Below are 18,535 nucleotides of genomic sequence, written 5' to 3'. Positions count from 1 at the left end.
TGGGCTAGTGGATCGCCGGAGCTGTTAGATTAACATTAACATGCTTATTGTAGTTGTAAGTGCACTGCCTTGCGGCCTGTAGCACCGTCCTTGATGGAGCATATGTGTGGGCTGGACCTGTATTTTACAGGAAAGGAGTGAGCAGAGATTAGAGTAGTTGTCGATTCTTGTTCTGTTTTCTGTGAATATCTGCCTCACCCTCTCAGACTTTGAGTTGCGCGCGCTACTAAAGAGACGTGTTACCATGGAAACCAAACAATGGTGTAGGTGTATTAAAGTCCGAGTGGAAACAGTCTTGTGTAAATCTGATTTTGTCAGAAATGCGGGAGAAATATGACCCCGGGAGGAAACCGGGAGAGGGCAATGAAATCGGGAGTCTCCCGCGAAAATCGGGAGGGTTGACAAGTATGATTGTCACGCCTGAAATCTGAGCCGCGCCTCTTCCATCTTGATTATTCTGACAGTAATAACTATACTGCTGATTTTGTAAAGTATTACTTAGCTGATCAGAGTTTAAACTATTTTCTGTAGCTCAAGTCCACTTTTCTTGGTAATGATCAGACATGAAATAGGATTTAGAAAATGTCGAGGCTTTGAGTCTTGGTGCAGTGAGACAGTGAGGCGGGGAATCGATAAAAACTGATAGGTAAGTCTTTTTTTGTTGTTGTTGCTGCAAAACAATTATCAGAGTCTGAAGCTCTTGAAACGAAGCCATTTCCAGCCAACATGTTCTTCTGCAATCCAACTACTCTTGACCCCAATCTGCCAGGTGAGGAAGGTGGACACGTCTCCTCTTCCTCACCCTCAACTTTTGGCTTAGCCTCAGCCCATTTAACAATCAGACTCTTCTAGAAAACTGACCTTGACCACAAGAATGAAAATCGAAGAAGTGGTGGGGGCGGAGGGAGCCTCGTAAGAAAAACCTCTCAAGCTAAAAATAGAAAAAGGTGGCAATTAGGTGCCAATCTAATCATCGCTCTGCTAAACGAGCCCTGAAGATCCCGCCCTCATCTCCCCGAGGTTTTTCTCTCGCAGCACTTCCTCATCATCGCCGGCTATCGGCTTAATTACGCCCTCGCCATCCCCCCAGATAAGAGAGTGATAGCCTTATCACCACGGCTCATTTCAGAATCCATGAAATTAATAAAGTCTACCTCCCGTCTGAGTTCTGGGGCCAAACTTATATTAGCTGTCTCGTACGAGGACTCAGTGAAGTACTACTTCGCCTGCTCTCGGAGAAAGGTGGAGGAGTTCATCCTGAGAGGAGATTAAAGACTCTAATACAAGTTTTTGCATCACAGCAGCTCCATTCAGCACATCAACAAGGACAGATATTAAGACACGATACAAGAACATTTAACGTAACAATAAGTGAAGAGAAAGCATGCTTAAAACCCTCTAACGTACATTAGCTCAGGGATTTACTTCTGTATTTATTTGAGGATTGACTGATGCACAAAGGAGGGCTTCAATCCAACCCAACTTTATTTATAGCACATTTAAGAGTTGACCAAAGTGCTGTACATCAATAAATATATAAAAGGCATCATAAATACATTTAGACAAAACCGATGGGAAAGCACGAGACAATAAAACCTGACTTGTAGCCACAGACTGAAAAACTCTCATACACGATGTAAAAACATTTTAAAACCCCAATTTAGAAAACACAGACTGACACATCTTCTTAAACGTGGTCTGCGAAAGCACGGGAGAACAAGTAGGTCTTCAGTCTAACTTTATTAAATCGTGGGACTCTGTTTCTCCGAGTGACAATTCATCCGTTTTGGGTCAGAGATGATGTTGTTGGCCAGCCTCATTATGTCATTATGGTTCTAGTCTGAGAGTTTCTCACAGACGAGGAGGAAAGGCTTTTTAAGTTTAGGGCGTATGATGTTTGGGATATTTATATTAGTTAGTTATGATTCTTCTCTCTTAATTTAATGTCCAATTGGTTCGGTTGAATTCTTAATTTCCCTTAATATCCTCCTTTCTGCACAATGCAGTTTGTCAAATATCATCATACATCGTACTAGTTTCTTTTGTATATTTAAATTTGGTGTATATAATTCTTCTTTAATGTATTTTTTTATTTGTATAATCGTTATATTTGTGTCCTTCTCTAACAACTTATTTTCTACTGTTGCTTGAGTTTGAACCGTCACACACCAAAGCAAATTGTTATAACGAGTTACAAAAATACTGGACTCAAATGCAACGACTCACTTTTTAATGAGAAAAATAAAACAAGTTTAAACAAAAGATCACTCTTGCGAGGACAAAACAAAACTCTTGATTTCTAACAAACAAAAACTCTCCTCTCTGGTAATACGCTGGGTCTCTGGACATGTGAAGCACACTGAAACAAGACGAACTGGCACAAGACAAAGGGAGACAAGGACTATTTAAACATGAGGGAATTGGGAACAGGTGGAAATAATCAGGGGCGGGGCAGACGCTGACGATGGCGGGAAAACACCCAAAGTGAGGAAGTAACAGGGCCTGAAAAGAAAGACAAGAGGTAAGTACAAAAATAAAACAGGAAATGGGAAAACGAGACATGACATGAAACATGGGGACTTGACTAGAGATGACAGACATAAAATATACAGACAAGAAGTGAAGTAACATGAAAACCTGACTCTACAAAGAAACCTGACTAGACTTGGAATGACAGACATAAAACAAACACAACTAACAAAATTGACGACACCACACAAATTGTGTAAACCCACCTGGCGCTAAACTCAATTCTGATTCTTAATTTCTACAGTGGCCTCTGCACACTTTAACATATCAATATGTTGAAATAAAAGCACTTCCTGCAGACAGCCAATAACAGCTAACTTGAACAGAGTTTGGTTTCGAGTCGTCTCTATGAGCTCTCCGTGTGTTGGCGGCTGTACTCAGGGGGGAGGCAGCTGCTTTCACCGGGCTGTTCCACCTGCCGCTCCCCTGAGGAAAAGCTCTGTGCTTCACAGACCAAATCCACTCCAAGTCTCTCTCTCTCTCTCCAGCGTGACTGGCAGGGGTCTCACACATCGATTTCAGGGGGAAAGGGAAAGGGAAAGGTTGGGGGCGCTGGCAGTGGAACGAGACGGGCTCCCACCAGGTTTGGGGCCTGTCATTTATTTCTANGTGTGAAAAGGTGCCGACGGTGCGGGACGTGCGGGACACACCAACCTGAGTAGGGCGCCACGAATGCCCGACTGCCTCTTACGGCCTCTGACTCCCAAAATCGGGTTGGTGTGTAGCCAGCTTAAGGGGCGGGACATCTCTAAGTGTTTCACAACAGAGCCAGCTGCCCAATCAGAGCAGACTTGGCTCTGGTTTCAAACAGAGGGTCAAAAAACAGGTACAAGCACCTGGAAATTAGCAGAATATGTAGTTTTCATTATAAATAATCACAAACTATTGTGGTCATTTACGTTATTACATATGTAATTGATTGACACCACTACTTTTTACACATTTTAAGCCTAACTCTACTGAGATACTCCTTCACCGACACTGATATATCCTGCATACACTGATAGATTCACTGCACTTCTTTATCTCTGGCAGCCTGTGTGATTATGTGGAGGCCTCCGGTCCAGCGTTCACTCACCGCACGGTTTCGACAGTCCAGTGCCTGGAATCAGTGAATACCGACAAACTCACAGGTGTTAGTAGAATCAGTTTATTGATTAAGGTGGAGATGCAAGGAGGTTATGGACCCGTTTGACCTCCTGCCTCTGCATCCCCTGTCAATATTCGTTGCAAACATTGATCCTTTCTGGCAATCCGGCTTGATTGAAGGGAGCCCCTTTTTTTCCTATTGAATGGTCAGAGAGAGAGATGAATGATGGTGAGGTGGTATTATCCACATGGGGGAGAGAAGTGGTTAATTTGCCCGGGTTGTTTGTGGGAAAACTTCACTTAAGATGTGTTCTGTTTTCACAGAAATGGGAACAGTGGGTGGAATTAGTCCATTGGGAATCCCTTTAGGGACTGTACCTGAGGCATTCAAGACTGAGGTCATAATGACTGTGTCATGGTGTCACTATGTCCCCAATTATAGAAATGTACTATCCGTCTTCATGATACTCATTACAGCAAACTCCTATTTCTGTAGTAACCACATTATGTTCTACAGAAATACCTTAAATGCATGTATTATTAGAGGAATGCAGTACTTCCTTTAAATTGCCCTGCTTCTCCTGTGGGTGGTCCTCTGAAAAACCCAATCACGAGTTATTTGAATGACTCCAGCTGGGATACAGTCAGTCCTGAATACAAATTGATATGAGCGTAGGAGAGATTGGGGTTTTTTCAAACATAGGTTTGCAAACAAGTTGTTTTTCATACTTGATATGATCTTTTATCAGATATGCATCAGGATACAGGCCCACCTCATTTGATAAAATGTTGTTTTTGTATCTTTGTGGGGGTTTGTTGTTAGGTATGACCTAGAAAAAGGAAGTGGGTTCAGGTTCAACAACCGTTTGAAGAATTATTACAAAAGTTTGAAGAAAAGTAAAATAATTGCAAAAGAAAATGCTAAATGCATGAATACAAACTTGGACCACCTTAGGCATTTATTGCAGCAGAACCAAATCAATTATCTTTGTTTTTTCAATGCGTTGTTCTTCCTCGACCCTCGACCGTGCACTCTGAGATTTGTGTGTTTTCTGCTGGTAATGAAACCTCCAGCATTTTGTATGGTATACTTCCTTCTTTCCCTACATCCAGAGATATTTTAAAATCATTTTCAATTGAGCAGCCAACTGACTCTGACTGAAGTGGCTTCACTACCGGTAATTTACAAGACCACACGCAGCTCCCTCTGGAGCCACACACGGCTTCAACCTTTTTCAAATGTAAAGTGGTATGCTACTCTTTCTACACTTAGAAAACTAGAGGCTGGAGGAAAGTTTTCAAAAAGATACATGCCTGAAATGACTACTTCAGTGAACCTGTATTAGGATGTATGTATTTCATATAAACCCATTACCAAGGGTGTATATTTGATATCTAATTATGCAAAGGAAAACACTAAATGTAGAATCCAAGAGACAATTTAATGTTAAATATGTTAAGCTATAATGCAGAAAGGTCTTATGGATTACCTACACACATTTCTGTTATCCCTGCTCAGTTAACATGTAGGCATGTCTTACTCTTCCCTCCTCCTGCGTGTCTTTAGTTTGGGTTAAGAAACCTCTTTTCTTAGTGAATAATTCATGAACACATGAACTCTGACAGCTCATAGGCGTTACATCAGGTTCCCACTCATGGTAAAAAACGTTCTGCACATTCAAAACGTATCGAATATATATCTGTGCTCTCTATTGCAAGTGTAAAGCTGCTTTTTGGGGAACAGGTAATATCCGAAGAATAGAGTTGTAATTTAATGATACTAAAGTAATATTCCAAGAAGAAAATCTACCTGCCCTGTAGTCTTCTGTGCATTAAGTTTTGCTCCGAGTCGAGATATCCCCTCAGACCGTCTGACAGACACACATAAGCCTTTTACTTTGGTATTGCCCGGACACACCGATATCCCACCTGATATGTTTTATTGATTCAACATATCTGTTCATCAGGGCAAGCTATGCAAAAACAGGAATGTATCTATTTATTCAAAAACAAAACAAGTGTATCAACAGACCTGGATACAGTGTTGAAAGCACAGCCACATTCAGTCATATGAAAGTTGCCTAGTGGCGCATTAACCTAAAATGGTGCATAAGAAAAGCAATAAAAGTATAGAAACCCACGGTGGGAAAACTGGGTAAAAATGTATGCTGCGTTCTTGAATCTAATATTTAGTGTGCAAGTTGATGCAACTGAAAACCAATAAATCTATTGTTTGAAAAGTACTTTCTAGTACTATCTAGATAGCATAAGCACAGTAGCGTTTCCTTAACCCGCCTCCCTGCTTCATTTTGAGCTCTTTCCCATGAAGACAGTTTATTGTGCTCAGGCAATTAACCCTGTATTCTAAATTGTACAACTTAAAGGACTTGTTTGTACTAGGAAATTGATTTTCATTTAAAAAAAATTATCAACCTGATAAACAGATGTATTTTTCCTAATGTAAGTCAAATGGGAAAGTGTTGATGGATCCGTTGGCATCTTGATTGACCCTGAAGTTCTAATTTTACCGTATATTAATCACAACATTTGACGTAAAAGCCCAACACTGTTCCAAGAGGCTCAGGTATCCTGTTGCTTAAACGATGGATGCACTGCAAATTGTTTTAAAAAGTTGGTCGTAAACACAACACAAGCAATTTAATTAGTGTGTTAGTGTACGTTTGGCCATGGAGAATGTTTTTTCGGATAGATTAGGAATGCTGTTCAGTGTTTAAATATTTATGTGAATAAAAAAGTGGTAGCGTAGTTTATACATGATTACTGCAAATCAGTTAATTAGCTTGCCACAATATGATTCGCTTTCACACTGCGTAAACATGTGATGTTAATTTTAATGAGCTCATGATGGGACATTTCTAGAGGGAATTAAAACACTTTATTAATAATTGACATCGCAACTTCAACATCACTTCTGCAAATGTTGACATCGGGGAGCCAGTGATTTGCAAGGCATCACAACCTGTTGAAAGGGTTAGTCATTGATCGTATTATGAACAGTTTAGTGCAGGTAATTTAAACATTTCAAGATTGTCTTTTTAAGAATAATATCACCTGATAATAACAAATTATGTATATATTTGACAATTTCAATAAATGACATTATATCACTCAACTCAATTATGCTCCTTATAATGTATCAATTCATTTTAATTATATTTTTTTGTAAATTTGAATATGCTCTCAACAAATAATTGTATGTTACCTATATGTTTATTATTGTGTTTTAGTAACCTTGATTGTGTACAAAGTTATCCCTAATCTAATTTTTGTTCCTATTGGGGGCATAATATGCCAGAAATCAAACCATGATCAATGCTCAAACACGGTGAGATTAGGTTTTTCTCCAAGTTGCCAAGCACTTTGTTACAGCTAAAACTTTTGCCTTGTTGTTCCACTTTCTAAAGGAATTACTGGTTGTTTACCCCCCTATAATAATCCATCTGAGACGTATTTTACAATATCAACACTCCAGACTGCCTGGACATCCCGTCAGCAGCAGCTGGAGGAGGAGAGGGAGGAGGAGGTGGAGGAGGAGGGGAAGGGAAGGAGTTATACTAGGAGGAGGGAGTCTGTTCCGCTTGGATGACCGGAGCCGTGAGGAGTCTGGTAGGGTGGAGGCAGACAGACAACACTGCTCTCTCTCTCTCTTCTTCCTTCTTCTACTGTCTCTCTCTTTTCTGCGTGCGTCCCGCTCGGGCTCCAGCTCGGCTCAAGGAGGGAGGTAAAAGGAAGGGAGGGAGTGAGCCTCTTGACGCATCGGGAGAGAGTGAGCACACCAGGGCTTCACTTTACAATATGCAACCTGCGAGACGCCACGCCGTAAACTAGGCTCCTGACTCCGAGAGAGAAAGAGAGGAAGCATGGAGGGACAGTAGGAACCGCGCACAACGACACAGCCCGTCCTTGTAACGCTGCACAAAAGAAAGAGCAGCATCTTTGCGCGCAAGTCACACGGATACTTCTTTTTTTTTTGCCCGGGAGCGTCGCCGAGACTCGGCAGTGATGTCTGTGTGCACAATTGTCTTCAGTGATAACATACGGATTATTCTGAGGCTGTGAATTCCTTGGAGACATTACTGCTGAAAGGACAGGTAAGAATATTATTATTATTTTCCATACGGGAACAAATGGCATCTCCATCAGCGGCACTTCAGACACATGAGCCCCAGTCTAGTAACTTTTCACAGATTACATTAAAACCTTGTACAGGAATTGCCTTCTCTGAATTTCACCCTGCGTTGATCTCATTTGCCTGTCTACTTTGTTGTGGGACTATCATGATAGAAGCAAAGTAATCTGTGAGTGTGTATGTGTGTGTGAGAGTGTCTCCCATCAGTGCAGATGTTTAGTAATCCTGGTGCGTTGACCCTCCCATGAATAATCCCCGCGGATTTAGCAGATTATGCTGCCCGTCTCTCAGTGTTGACCACACATTGGTGTATCGTCCTGGATACTGCCGGATTTAACCGGAAAACGCGGAAAAAAAACAAAAAAAAACTTGTGATTCAACCCTAAAACGACATATTTAAAAATAAGTAGTGAATAATGTGAGGAAACAACATGTTTATTAATGCACTTAAATTAAACTATTTCAATGAAAGTTTGTTTATGTTGTTGCTCCTAAAAGGGTATCATAATGATTCATGCCACTGCTCTAATGTTTATTAAAGCATCTGTCACTCACTATGTAAAGTGTCCAATGCCAGCCTGTGATTGGGCTGGAGTGATGGCCAGCAAATGCCATATAAACCTACTTTAATATGTTTAATAGATATGAGCATCTGTGCAGCTTCAGCACATTGGGCGTGCCAACTTCTGTTAAAACTGCTCACTCAAATTATAGCATCAAGTGATTCCCGTGGACTTTTTATTTTATTTTATTCTCTGGAAACACAAAAGTAAACCTAGTGTGTGGAAGCACAGGAAGGAAAAAGCATCACCTGTCAGAGCAGTGCTATCATGCTGCAAATGAGCATCTATCTGATGGTGTTCGCACATTGTTCATTCACCATTAAATCTGAGGCTGCTCCGGAAAGTCTGCGTGTGATCTGTTGCATTGACTTTTCATCGGACTTGACAAGAGCTGAACTTCTTTTAAAGGTTAGAGGAGGGGGAAAAAAAGATACAACTTCACCTTAAAAGTGTCCAGACGGATTAATCCACAGCTCAGTCTTGATTTGTGAAACATGAGCGTTGATAAAAGCCTGAGACAAGAGAACAGTTCTCTCTTGAGATCTAAGCATAAATATTTAAGGTTTTAAGACATGGTTGAATTAAAGTCTGAGGAGCAGATTTAACTATGTTTCCACATGAAAACACATTTAAGCACAAACTGAAGCTTAGTTAACACGTTGACATTTCTGCGTCACGCAGCCCAGCATGCCTGACTGACAGGAAAACAGCCCGTTAATTATTGGTTGACGTCCTGGAAGCCACGTTCCTGCAATAGGTGACAAAGCACAGTAGTGACATTACAAATATCCCGTGAAGGTGCTTTTAGAGGCGCGTCATAAAGATTTTATCAAGTAGTTTCTGGGGGAAGTATCGAAAGAACTGTGTCACCAAGCAGTGGCGGCCGGCCCATAGGGGCGCTAGGGGCGCCGCCCCCCTCTTCCCACATGTTTGATTGTCATTACAAATTAAAAATTAATAAAAAATATATTTCCAAAAAATATATATTTTTTATTTTTATTTTTAAAGAACAAGGTAAATATTATATAGTTGGTATCAGTAAAATGTATAATCTACAATAAAATGTCGTTTAGAATTGTTTTACGATGTCTAAAGTTACTGATAAATCACATGTTTCCTGCCTGGCCGCAGCGTGTATCATTACCCTCTCTCGTCCGGGCGGTAGAAAAGAGCCCTCAGCCAGAGCAGCTGCAACCAACAAGCTGACTGTTGCTATCTGTAAACTATGCCGCCGAAACAAAATTTCAGCCAATCAGCGTCGTCAGATCTGATGCTCAAAGGGCGCCCTTTCAGCGCCCCGGCCTGTGTGTCTGTTTAGACTCGTATCAAAGGTGACGCTACAGTAGGGGATGGCTGCGTCTGCAGGTGTAGACTCCGGTGCTAGTGGATCGCCAGAGCTGTAGATTAACATTTGCATGCTTATTGTAGTTGTAAGGGCAATGCCTGTGGCACCATGGAGCATATGTGTGGGTCCTTTACAGGAAAGGAGTGATCAGAGGGTCGAGTTGTCGATTCTTGTTCAGTTTTCATCTTCCTCACCCTCTCAGACTTTGAGTTGAGAGTCCAAAAATAGTCTCAAGTCCAAAAATATGCAACTCGAGTCAAGTCATGTGACTCGAGTCCCCACCTCTGGTGTATACGTGTGTGTGTTTGTGTATTTTTGCGTTTGTGTGTATTGTGTTTGTTTCCCGGGGAAAACACTCACGAGAAACACCGGCTGTTGTTATGCTTACTGTGACGTCAAGTTCTCGGCTTGTAATTATGCCGTTACAAGCTTGAAAGTTGTATTTATCATCTGAATTTGCCTTAACAAGTTTAATATTCTGAAAGCCAAGACTTTGTTTATTTGAAATCAGATGAAAACAAACTGTAACGGACCCTGCCGTGTTATCTATGATTACTATACGCCTTACATTCAGTTGCAAGTGAGAGCTGTCTTCTTCCCTTTACAAGCTGGCGACTCCCCCTTCAGCCATCTAGCCTTTATATATATCTATGCGGAAACCCCTCACATCGAAAACAACAACAATGACCAATTTTATTGAAGCTCTGTCGAAACGAAATGGAAGAAATGGGACGACTTTACTACCAACTTTACAGGCGTTACATGCTACATTCAAAAGTTCTTTACAATCATCAACCTCAACGACGATTCCGTAGGAGAAAAAAGGTAAATATTAGGGCTGTCAAGTTAACGCATTAACAATTAACGCCACTAATTATTTTAACGTGATTAACGCATATGTATTTTTTGTCCTCGGCCGCCCCGTAGATTCAGAGCGCATCGAGTTTAAAATACCATCTACAAGCTGATGCTGACAGCCCCGCTCCTGCCGTCCGCTTGCTGCAGACCACACTTCCACGCTTACCAGCAGGCACCGTCTGGCCATCGGGAAGACAGGGAGGGCGTATGTATGTGTGGCGCGAGCGAGCGAGAGAGAACGGGGCACACCTTACGTGTATTGTTGTTGTTAGCATCTGGTGCTAGCTAGCTGCGCTAACGGATATAAGGAGCTGTTTAAATGAAAACAGAGGAGTGACATTTCGCCGAAAACTGCGCCGAGCGCTTGACTTTATGCAGGTAGCCAGACAGTGGGACATTGTACGAAAACTCAGCACACTCAGCACGGATAGTGCGCGCAACATGATTGCAGCGTCCAGGCAGCTCCCGTTCGAGCATATGCCTTGAGTTACACATAGCTCCAACGATCCATCACAGTATCTCTCCACACACACACACACACACACACACACACACACACACACACACACACACACATTTACTTAGACACACACACATACACATACACATTTACACTTGCACTTTCTCACATACACACACTCATTTCCTTAGACACGTATTGTATTATTGTATTGTATGAGAGAGGTTCCAGGTTGAATTGAGGCGGATATTTTTAAGGTTCAGAGGTTGTTGTTTAATATTCATGAGAATATTTGTCATTGTTCAAATGATAATAAACAAACATTTGCATAAAGCATATTTGTCCAATCATATGTTGATAAGAGTATTAAAAACTTGAAAAATATCCCTCTCAGGAACATTTAGAACAGATAAAAAATGTGCGATTAATTTGCGATTATTCGCCATTAACTATGGACAATCATGTGATTAATCNCTTGTTCTGTTTTCTGTGAATATCTGCCTCAACCTCTCAGACTTTGAGTTGCGCGCGCTACTAAAGAGACGTGTTACCATGGAAACCAAACAATGGTGTAGCTGTATTAAAGTCCGAGTGGAAACAATCGTGTGTAAATCAGATTTTGTCAGAAATCGGGAGAAATGCGGGAGAAATATGACCCCGGGAGGAAACCGGGAGAGGGCAATGAAATCGGGAGTCTCCCGCGAAAATCGGGAGGGTTGACAAGTATGGTTGTGGCTAATATTCCTACATTACTTGCCACTTGAGTAATTTTGCTAGAAAGAAAACTAAGTTCTTGGTTAGCACAACTACCCAATTTTAGTCTAGTTTTTAGTTTTCATGATTGAGCCCCAATAGTTAAAATATATTTTCCTCGAGAGAGTCAACCAAATGCAGCATGCCTTGTGGTCAGAATACTTTATTCATGTTGGCAAAAGCTGATTGATTTTCATTCAGACTCCTAAATGAGTGCTAACTCTACTAGCTGGAGAATAGTTTATAGAGTATATCAATCTATGTATTTGTATCTCATAAAACCATCTACTTATGTCTTGTAGTGTTAAAGACTGTTGCTTCCTTTCTTAATTTAATTATCTTCCATTTTTAGGAGAAAGACGACAACATCATCTTCAAGAACGAGATCACATCTGCTAACCCGCTTGATGTAATTACCAGGCAGCACGGCGTTGAGATTGTCTTCTTCTGCTGCTATCCAAAGCAAACCAACTTGACCCTGGGATTCACGCACAAAAACCCGTACGCCTTCCAAGATAAGGGATTCGGTGCATTCACATTCGAGTTTGAATTTTTTGAAACCCAGCGTTTCGAAAAACAAGTTGACTCCAACGTTTACCCAGTGGAGGTATACCTCAAACAGATGATGTTCATGCAGATCGAAGCGACAACCTCCATCCCCAACACTGAGCTGTTTGTGGAGACCTGCAAGGCGTCTCCATATGACAACGCCAACTCTCAAATCAGCTACACCATCATCGAAAACGGGTAGGGTATATACTCACCAAAGAGGCTTTTGTTTGATCCATATGAGAAATGCCTTCATTTATTCTAATAAACCGTTGTATCAACATTATGTAACAGGTGCATGAGGGACGACACGGTTACAATCTACCCTGGCCCCAAGACTCACTTCAGATTTGGAATGGAGGCTTTTGAGTTCATCGGTGCTCATGAATCGGTAAGGTTACTTTTTCTGAAACACAAACGTTTTTAGTCAAAATATTATACGTCTATCATCAGTACGTTGGAACTAGTAAAAAATATACATTTATTTGGAATAAGTATTTGTACCAGAGCAATAGATAAGGAAAGTAACCCAATTTATATATTGTGCTTTTGTAAAGGACTTGTACTGTAGTCTGCATATTGTGGTGCAGGGATGACATATATTTGTGTTTGCCAATACGGAGTTTGGCAGTGCACTGGTCACCTCAACAAAAAACAATGGGAACTTTCCTTCGGCTTTTGGAATATTCATGGAAAGTTAAATTTCTATGAGACTCATGTTTGATCAGCAGGACAATCTCCACATTTTATCACCACCTTACGTTTCTTTTTTATAAAAAGTTAACGTTAGGCTATAAAAGAACTACAGAATGGTTATATGACTTCAAGTCACCTCCGCTAAGCTAAAGGCGGCTAAGGTTGGGCGTGATGAAGTTTAATCACCTTTTTTATTCACCAGTGGGGTATTTACTGATGTATTTTCTGTAACGTTCCAGGCATTTAATAACAAAGCTGACTTTGAGGCAAGCTTATGTTTTAATATATTAGGAATTGTTACTTTACCTATTTATGAAGTTTATACTTTGTTAAGAATGTACAAATGACTTTTCTTTCTTGACTGACTTTACCTCCATCTGTCTGCAGGTGTACATCACTTGCACCGTCATCCTGTGTCAGACTGGCGTTCCAGGGACCAGGTGCTCTCAGGGATGTATCCAATCCAACTCAGGCAGAAAAAGAAGGGAAACTGGGGCCGAGTCCTCCAGCCACTCCATTTCCCAGGGACCTTTGCGCCTGGCAAACATTTCAGACAGCAAATGTAAGTGTCCACATACACAGCTGCACAAACTACATCCTACAAAGTTTCAACCAATACTGAACTTTATGACGATAGGTGTCCCTAGTGAACTGGCAGACAAGTGTACCCACATATAGCACCACCCATAGTAATCAGCCCGAAAACAATGGCTGTTATCACAATCATTATGTTGTGAAATGCTAACATTTTCAAAATTGTGCTTAGAGTATTCATTTCGTGCTTCAGTAAAATATCATGGTTTTGTTTGTTATATAACTTAGGTGAGATATCTAAGTTAAAGTGGACCTATCATGCTATATTTGAATAATATAGTGTAGGACCATACCTATATAAGGCATATTTATACTTTTTATTTTTCAAAATACCAAACAGATCATGCATTTTAGCCATTCCTCATTTCGCTCAATTTAACACTGTCTTTGCATCATGGGCTGATTCTGTGAGAACAGCACCATCTGGTGGCCTGGCATGTGTACTACAGCGTCTCCAGCACTTTCCAACGGCAATGTCCGTGGCTGTCTCCTCCTGATTGGTGGAGTTGGCCCAATAGCCGTAGCGCCACTTCTGTGACGTCATAGAAGTGTTCAAATATGGATCAGTCTGTGTCAGATCCGTTGCAGACCCTTTTTAAGAGATTTGGGTATGGAGGAAAATAGAGAGGGTTGTGTTTTCTGACACTTGGTGAGTTCCCTGGAACACCAGGGACACATGTTCATGTATTAAAGACGTACAAAAGTGCATTTTGCATGATAGGTCACCTTTAAGTACCTCTCGTAAGTTGAAATAACATGTAGTATTTTGGTTTAACTACGGGACACGGACAACGGTATCTTGGTTGAAAGCCCTGTTCATTGACCCATACTTCCAAACCAACCTTTTCTCCTCCGCGGACTTTGTTCTTTATCATAGATATAATACAAATGTTCTCTAGGATCCGGGTTCTCCTCCTGGTTATGCAGCTCACTAAATATGCCCAATATTGGACAAGCCACCATAAGATTATTCAATACACTGTGAAATATGTAGTTTGATTTAACTACAGGGATATGATTCAGAATAATCCGATATTTTGTATGAAACAAATATATATATATATAAAGCTAATGGTTGTCTTTTTCTTGTTCTTCCATTTCAGTATCTGGTCCGAGCATGAGTCTTGGCATGAACATCCTCCTTGTTGCCGGCTGCTTCCTGGTATGCGGAGCAGTAATCTATCGTTCAAGGAGGTCCAGAGCTAAATACATGCCCCTGCCATCCTTTGAGTCAGACTAAACACAGAAATGCCCTTTTGAACTTCTCTGATTATAAGAAAGATTATCAGAGACTGTGTAATGTTTACTATAGTCAATGTGTTTAGGGTATTGGTGGTTTGAATCTCACTGTCTAAAAGTGTGTCTTTGCTTTTACATGGGTGAAAGACTAATTCATTATTCAGTTTTTCGTGGGCAGTTTTTCACACCCCAGTGGACAGTCAGAAAATGTATGAAAGAAAGGAGGCATAGTTTTTATATGAAGGAGTCCACAAATTAATCTCTGTGGACATGAAGTATCTGCAGTTCAATCAAAGTTATAAACTTTTCTTCAATTACTTTAAATCCAGGACATGGGACACCAATGTGACATATTGTCAAGGTTAATAGGGGGACAAAGTAAAGCAACAAGAAGGTAACAATGATTAAAAAAAAGAGAAGGTAATGAACAAAATGCTTTATATACCTTCCAATAAGAGAAACACATCATCCAAATAAATAAATGAGCAAATGCATGATAATAATGGTTATAAGAAAAACAAAATAAAAATACTTTGAAAAAGAAATCTGTTTTTTGGTTGTTGATTCCCACAATGTATGTTAATTAAAAAGCAATATACCGGTTATCTGACAATTTGGAATTGCTATACTTCTTATAAAAATGTTCAATGGTCCATAGTATGTCTCTCATATATGTCAACTTTAAAATCACTTTCATTATGTCCCTCCCTTTCTCTGCACTGTGGATTGGTTATTTGGAAATAGTATACACGTTATCTATTTAAGATTTAGAGATGGTTAAGTTATCTTTAGCTCATGGGTCACATGAATCCACTTTCAGTTGTCCCTTTGTTTCCTTTGTTTTTCTTGTGACCAACTTTTTGTTGTTTCCTACTGTAGTTGCCAAGGTTCTTATAAACACAGATATATATCTTGTAAACGATAATACAATAAGAAAGACAAAAACAAAGAAAGAAAAAGATAGGGAGTCCCTTTCCCACGCCACCCGGTCCCTCCCCCTTTCCACCCCTCATGCCATTTCACAGAAATCATACCTGATGCTTGTTAGCAATCGTCTGAGTTGCCCCAAGCCTGTTTTTCAGGTTTCAGGCTCAAAAATGACATTCCCAGAACAAATGACCATATCTTCCCTTCTAAAAGGGTTAAATTAATAATCTTTTTTCTCAAAGTAATGATAAACCTGTGAGTTGGATGTAGAAAAGTCAGAATCAATATAGATCTTTTTATTTTAAAGAAAATTCAGATTGAACATTATATATATTATAGTGTCCGTCCAAAACATATGTTGTACTTATAGTGAAAACTAACCTTGGATGATGGGTTAGTAGACTAAAAGCTTTAGGAATCCAAAGTACAACATATAATAAATACCCTGTATTAAGACTTGATGCAAAACAAGTTNGTTGCAACAACAACAGCTGCACCAACAACAGTTGCAACAACAACAGCTGCACCAACAACAACAGCTGCTCCAACAACACTTCCACCAACAACAACAGCTGCACCAACAACAACAGCTCCTTACAGATGGACAATTGCTCCTTTGAGCAAGCTTTCTCTGCAGTTTAGTGTTCAAGGTGAGGCAAACATTTTCTTTTTTTAATATAGGTATTTACTACGGTGGCCATCAGGGGCCAACTCGCTACAACGGCCTCAAAACATTAACAATAGGAGAAACCCACAGCATTTTCAAATACGATGCAAGCGAAGAAACATCTTCACCAATTTGACAACACGCACAGCGTTTAGAAAACATTCCCCAACTTGACGAAACATGGTTTCCATTATATTTGGAGTTTCGTGCAGCATTTTTTATTTGCAGCGTTGTAACGTTTTTTTAATTTTTAGTCTGACTTACAGGATGTATTCAGTCAGGCTTCTTCATTGGACTTAAAAGGAGGGCTACATTTTGGCTAAGGACTGTTTGAACAAAATCCTTTCAATAGTTTTTCTATTTTATTGTAAATAAATGCCCTGTCACATTGAATTATTTCAGGTCGTGTATTTTTTTGTCTTGGCAACTGTCTGCAAAGCATATGTACTGATTTAATCCACAAGAGAGTCTTGATGTTCTCTGCAATTAGGTAGAAACATATGCATGGATTTATGTTCATCTCAGGAAAAAATGTTATATTGTATGATCCTTATGCATATAGTAATAACACTGATTGGAATATTAACATTCAATCCATTTAATCCTTTTTCTCTTCTCTCCCCTGACCTTTAGTGGACTCACACGCTCCCCACTCGTGCCTTGATGGTGATTACTTTCCCATTTTCTTGGCGCCAACTCCGAGCAATGGAGTGAATCTTCCTGCGTTTGTTAACAAAACCCTCGAAATCAAAGTCAAATCCAGAGCCCAATATTCCACGTAAGGAAATATAATGTTAAATATAATGTCTATTTTAGCAGCAAAGTGTTTTGATTAATGTGTTAATGTAATATGCAGCAATATAACAATGAAAAAGCTTCTCCTGGATCTCATTTATGATAAATTACTTATTTTAACTTATAATGTTTCCCCTTTCAAGTTATAACATAGTGTTCTCTATCTCTCTAGAATCCATAACTTGATTGTTACTGGACCAATGGGCATTTCGAAAGAGAACATCTCTGCAGAAGAATATATCATAAAATGGACACCAACTGAAAATGAACTGAACGACCATTTTCCTATTTGCTTTGTTTCTGAAGCAATTGATGAGTGAGTTTTAAGTCAATCAGGTTAAATAAGAATGCTACACTTGCACCCATTCAATATTTTTATAAAATACCTACTTTGTCTATTTTCCTTTGAGAAATTCCCTGATAAACCATTCATATCATTTATGCTATCTATATTTCATTTCAAGATGGGGCCGAGTCTTTCAATCCGAGCTACGCTGCATCATTGTAGATGTCGGACACTATGGTTAGTTAACTTTTTCTTCCATTGATCACTTATGTAGACCATGATTATGTCCAATACATTTGATATTAAGTGGATGGATGTCAAGTTTTAAAGCCTGGAGATTTAAACTGATTATATGAGTACAAATAAACACATGTTACCGATTTCTAGAGACCAAAGTGACATGCAGTGAAACAACAATGACGGTGGAAGTGGAGAAGTCCTACCTTATCAGACAACATGAAGACAACTTGCATCTGAAAGCTTTGGGCGATTCTTCCTGCAACCTGGCAACGCGCTCCAACGCGACCCACCTGGTGGCGGTCATGTCGCTAAATGCATGTGGAACCTTTGTAGAGGTACACAAAAAAACTCTATCGCTTTTCTTAAAAGGACGTTTGGCTGAACACATCTGCATATTTCTTTGTTTGATGTAAAACAAAAACGGTTAGGCTAGGGCTATCACAATATCAGACCTTCGCAACACCATTTTCTTGGCCAAAAGGAAATATGGAATACGGTTTATTGTGCATTTTGTCCCTTTTTCTCAAATTAACAATGCTCCAAATAAGATTTTAAGGGGGTAGAAAGAGTCTAGAACAATACATGTTTAACAGCATGTATTACTTATCTTCTCTGTTACTTACAATAACATCACAAGTAACAGAAACAAAACAACACAAACCTCCAGAACAGCAACTTCACATCATAATTCAAAAGGTTTTACTCAATCTTTGTTGTGGCCATACTTGCCAACCTTTAAACCTCAGAAATCGGGAGCATTTCAAAATGCAAAATTGGGGGGGGGTGCTAGTGGAT

At 40.0% G+C, this 18,535-nt stretch overlaps 2 protein-coding genes across 2 annotated transcripts in view; one reads left to right on the top strand and one right to left on the bottom strand.

Moving 5' to 3' along the window:
- The window catches only part of LOC104951624 (CUB and zona pellucida-like domain-containing protein 1), a 17,033-nt gene extending 1,663 nt beyond the window's left edge, over nt 1–15,370 (top strand). The window contains exons 3-6 of the mRNA XM_010778335.1: nt 12,100–12,494; nt 12,591–12,687; nt 13,380–13,554; nt 14,690–15,370. Of these exons, the coding sequence (XP_010776637.1) occupies nt 12,100–12,494; nt 12,591–12,687; nt 13,380–13,554; nt 14,690–14,826 (804 nt within the window). The 3' untranslated portion in view covers nt 14,827–15,370. The remainder of the gene's footprint in view (nt 1–12,099; nt 12,495–12,590; nt 12,688–13,379; nt 13,555–14,689) is intronic.
- tmem51b (transmembrane protein 51b) overlaps nt 1–18,535 on the bottom strand; it is a 33,387-nt gene that overhangs the window by 8,865 nt on the left and 5,987 nt on the right. The gene's annotated exons all lie outside the window — the stretch shown is intronic.

Source organism: Notothenia coriiceps, unplaced genomic scaffold (genome assembly GCF_000735185.1).
Source record: "Notothenia coriiceps isolate Sejong01 unplaced genomic scaffold, NC01 NC01_scaffold00019000, whole genome shotgun sequence".
Taxonomy (NCBI): domain Eukaryota; kingdom Metazoa; phylum Chordata; class Actinopteri; order Perciformes; family Nototheniidae; genus Notothenia; species Notothenia coriiceps.
The sequence above is the reverse complement of the archived record's forward strand: the minus strand, read 5'-3'. Positions and strand labels throughout refer to the sequence as shown.